Raw genomic sequence first — 3,384 nt, 5'->3', positions numbered from 1 at the left:
AGTAAATTTAACAATCTATTATTAACTAAAGGAATTTAACAATCTACAATTATCTTACAACTAAGGAAATTTAGGCAATACTAAATAAATATTTTTTTTAGTAAATTTAACAATCTAGTAAAAATAAAAATAAATATCATACCAAAATATAGCTAATATAGCTAAAATGGAAATTCAAACTTTATTATCGACTTTATAAGTAAAATGGAATTAAATCATTCATTACTTTTTCCTCAGAAAATGCTTTTTAGAGATATTAGTCTAGAGTGCAATGACTACATAAGCTTTCCTGGATATATTTCTTTACTAATTGGAAAAGATGGAGAAAGCTTTAAGGTAAATGGACATCGAGTGAAGCATTACCAGGAAGGAATGTTAGAAGAAGAAGAGAAAGAGGATATACCCCTCCAACTCACTGAAAACAATTAAGTGAGGGGTAGAGTCTAGCTCATGACTCAGTTAAAAAGAAGCGCTTGCGGGAGGCAACCCGATGTTTGTTTTGATTTTTAAATTTGGTGTGTTTTTTTTCTGTATGTTTGGTGTGAATTTTCTTTTTAGTTTGTGTTTTCAATAAAAGTGTTTTTTAATGGTTTTATTTTTCTGTGAAAGTTACTTTTCAGCTTAGAAACATGTGATGGTCAGAATGGTGTAAAGTAAATTTCTGAAATGCAAATTACAATAGGAGAAGTGGCATCACATAAGTGTGGGGTGATTCCCCACAAAGAACAGGATGTAGAACTGAAGCTGATACTGACCAACGGGAGAGTTTTATTCGAAAGATAAAGCAAGTGTTCGGCCGCCACAACATGATCTAAATCCACATCAGGTCGTGCAGACTTTCTATAACGGGATCGATGTTTGTACCCGTCAGTTAGTTGACTCTCAAGGACCCATTCCTAAGAAAAATCCAGCTGACGGGAAAGCAATAATCGAGGAACTCGCCCAACACTCACATCAGTGGCATTCTTCACGAGATTCATCTTTCCGAAAAAGATCAACAGGAGAGAGCTCAGATGGCTTGGCAGCATTAAATGCAAAATTGGATGCATTAGGAAGAGACATGAAAAAGGTCAATCAGACAATTCATGCTATCCAAGTCGGCTGTGACAACTGTAGTGGACCACATCTTGAAAGAGATTGTCCATTAGATCAAGATGGGAATCAAAAGGTTGATGTATGCTACTTATCTGGAGATAGATACGATGAAAGGAAGCCTCGGAACAACTGGAAACCATTCGATGAATACAAGAAGGAAATGGAGATGCAAGGGAAATGGAGACAAAGCGGTCAAGGTTTCTACCAAAAAAACCCACCATTGGAGCAAATTGTGCAAGAAAAGAAGCCAACTTTCGAAGAAATGATGGCTAGATTTGCAGAAGCATCTGATAAAAGACATCGAGATACAGAAGAGTTGGTGAAAAGAATCGGATCAACAACTGAAACTGCTCTAAGAAATCAGCAAGCTTCGATGTTGAACATCGAAAACCAAGTCGGGCAAATTTCGAGAGTACTACAAGAGCGATTTCCTGGAACATTACCAAGTAACACTGAGACAAATCCGACTGCTCATGTCAAAGCAATAACAACTCGAACTGGAAAAAATCTTGAGCCGTTAGTTCCAGTTCATACTAACGAACCTTCTACTATTTCACAATCCCAAGAGAAGGAAAAAGAACTAGTTCCGGTTGAGACAACTACATCCACTCCAGTTGTCAAACCATATAGGCCACCAATTCCTTTCCCTCAACGCTTGAGGAAGGAAAAAGAGGAGGAGGACTATCGCAAATTCATCGATCATATCAAATCCTTGCATATCAACATCCCATTCATTGAAGCTATGGCTCAAATGCCCAAATATGCAAAATTTCTGAAAGATTTGCTTGTTTACCGAAAGAAAATGGAGGAAGCTTCAAGTGTAGTATTAAACGAACAATGTTCAGCAGCCATGTTGAACAAACTTCCTCAGAAAATGAGAGATCCAGGAAGTCTGACTTTACCGTGCCAATTTGGTAATTTGGGTCTCAGCCATGCTCTGGCTGATTCAGGAGCAAGTATAAATCTTATGCCATATTCGTTTTACAAGAAACTTGATTTACCTGAACCAAAACCAATTCGAATGGCAATCCATCTGGCAAACAAATCAGTGACGTATCCAAAAGGGATAGTGGAGGACTTACTGGTGAAAGTTGACAAGTTCGTATTTCCTGCAGATTTTGTACTGCTTGATATGGAAGAAGACAATGAAGTTCCTATTATTTTGGGAAGACCATTCTTAAGCACTGCAAGAGCATTAGTTGACATTCATGGATCAAAGTTGACACTAAGAGTCGGAACTGATGCTATCACCTTCGATCTTGATAGAGCAATGAAGCACTCCAAGGTGAGTGATGATGAAGTTTTCTTTGCTGATGTTTTTGATAACTTATTGGAAAATGAGATATTGGAAGTAAAAGATAAAGACATTGAAAGCATGATGCAACTTGGAGAAGATACGTTTGATGTTGAAAAAGATCTGGAAGAACTGGAAAAGCTGCTGGAGGAGATTAATCAAAAAGAAGACTACACGGATAGTAAATCAGAAAAAGAGGAAGCACACCACAAAGAAACACCTTTTGACTCCGATGTCAAAAGTGAGTTGAAAGTTTTACCTGATCATTTGGAGTACACATACCTAGGAAATAATGAGCAATTCCCTGTGATCATCGCTGCAAATAAAATAAAGAAATCTGAGGATATGTCCAGGAAATATTAGTCTCATTAGACACAAATGTATGCATTGAGGTTTCGATGTAATGGCTGGGTTCAAGTTGGATTGTCTTAAACAATGTTGGTGATGAAGGTTTTGATATGATGACATGCTAAAGTTAGTTTTGCTTGAGGACAAGCAAAGTTCAAGTGTGGGGTATTTTGATATCGCAATAATTATACATATATTTCGAGCGATATTTATGTATTTTTAGCTATATTTTGGTATGATTTAAGATAAAAGGTACTTATAAAGTTCGAATTTCCATTTTACAGCTAAAAAGTATTTCTGAGGAAAAAGGAGAAGAAAACGTGCAAAAATCCGCAAAAAGAAGTGAAAGAAATTACACGAAGAAAATCGAGATCAAAAAGTCAAAGAATTCAAAGATAGCTATATTTTATTGCGATATCAAAATACCCCACACTTGAGGAAGGCTTATGTAGTCATTGCACTCTAGACTAATATCTCTAAAAAGATAGCTAATATAGCTATATTTTGAATTTCCATTGTAGTATAGTGGTAAGTATTCCCGCCTGTCACGCGGGTGACCCGGGTTCGATCCCCGGCAACGGCGCCAAAAACTTGATGTGAAATTTATCTAGTCTTAAATTTATAAGGTTGAAATTACCAATACTAGA

General features: G+C 36.6%; 1 protein-coding gene across 1 annotated transcript; it reads left to right on the top strand.

Moving 5' to 3' along the window:
* Positions 1-204: 204 nt before the first annotated feature.
* Positions 205-2,752, top strand: LOC145139324 (uncharacterized). Its single transcript, XM_079073187.1, has 2 exons — positions 205-336; positions 872-2,752. Exons 1-2 carry the CDS (start codon positions 205-207, stop codon positions 2,750-2,752), a joined length of 2,013 nt encoding a protein of 670 aa, XP_078929313.1.
* The last annotated feature ends 632 nt before the right edge of the window (positions 2,753-3,384 follow it).

The sequence above is a fragment of the Lactuca virosa genome, chromosome 9 (assembly GCF_052849685.1).
Source record: "Lactuca virosa cultivar CGN04683 chromosome 9, Lactuca_virosa_CGN04683_v6, whole genome shotgun sequence".
In the NCBI taxonomy this organism is placed as follows: domain Eukaryota; kingdom Viridiplantae; phylum Streptophyta; class Magnoliopsida; order Asterales; family Asteraceae; genus Lactuca; species Lactuca virosa.
The sequence above is the reverse complement of the archived record's forward strand: the minus strand, read 5'-3'. Positions and strand labels throughout refer to the sequence as shown.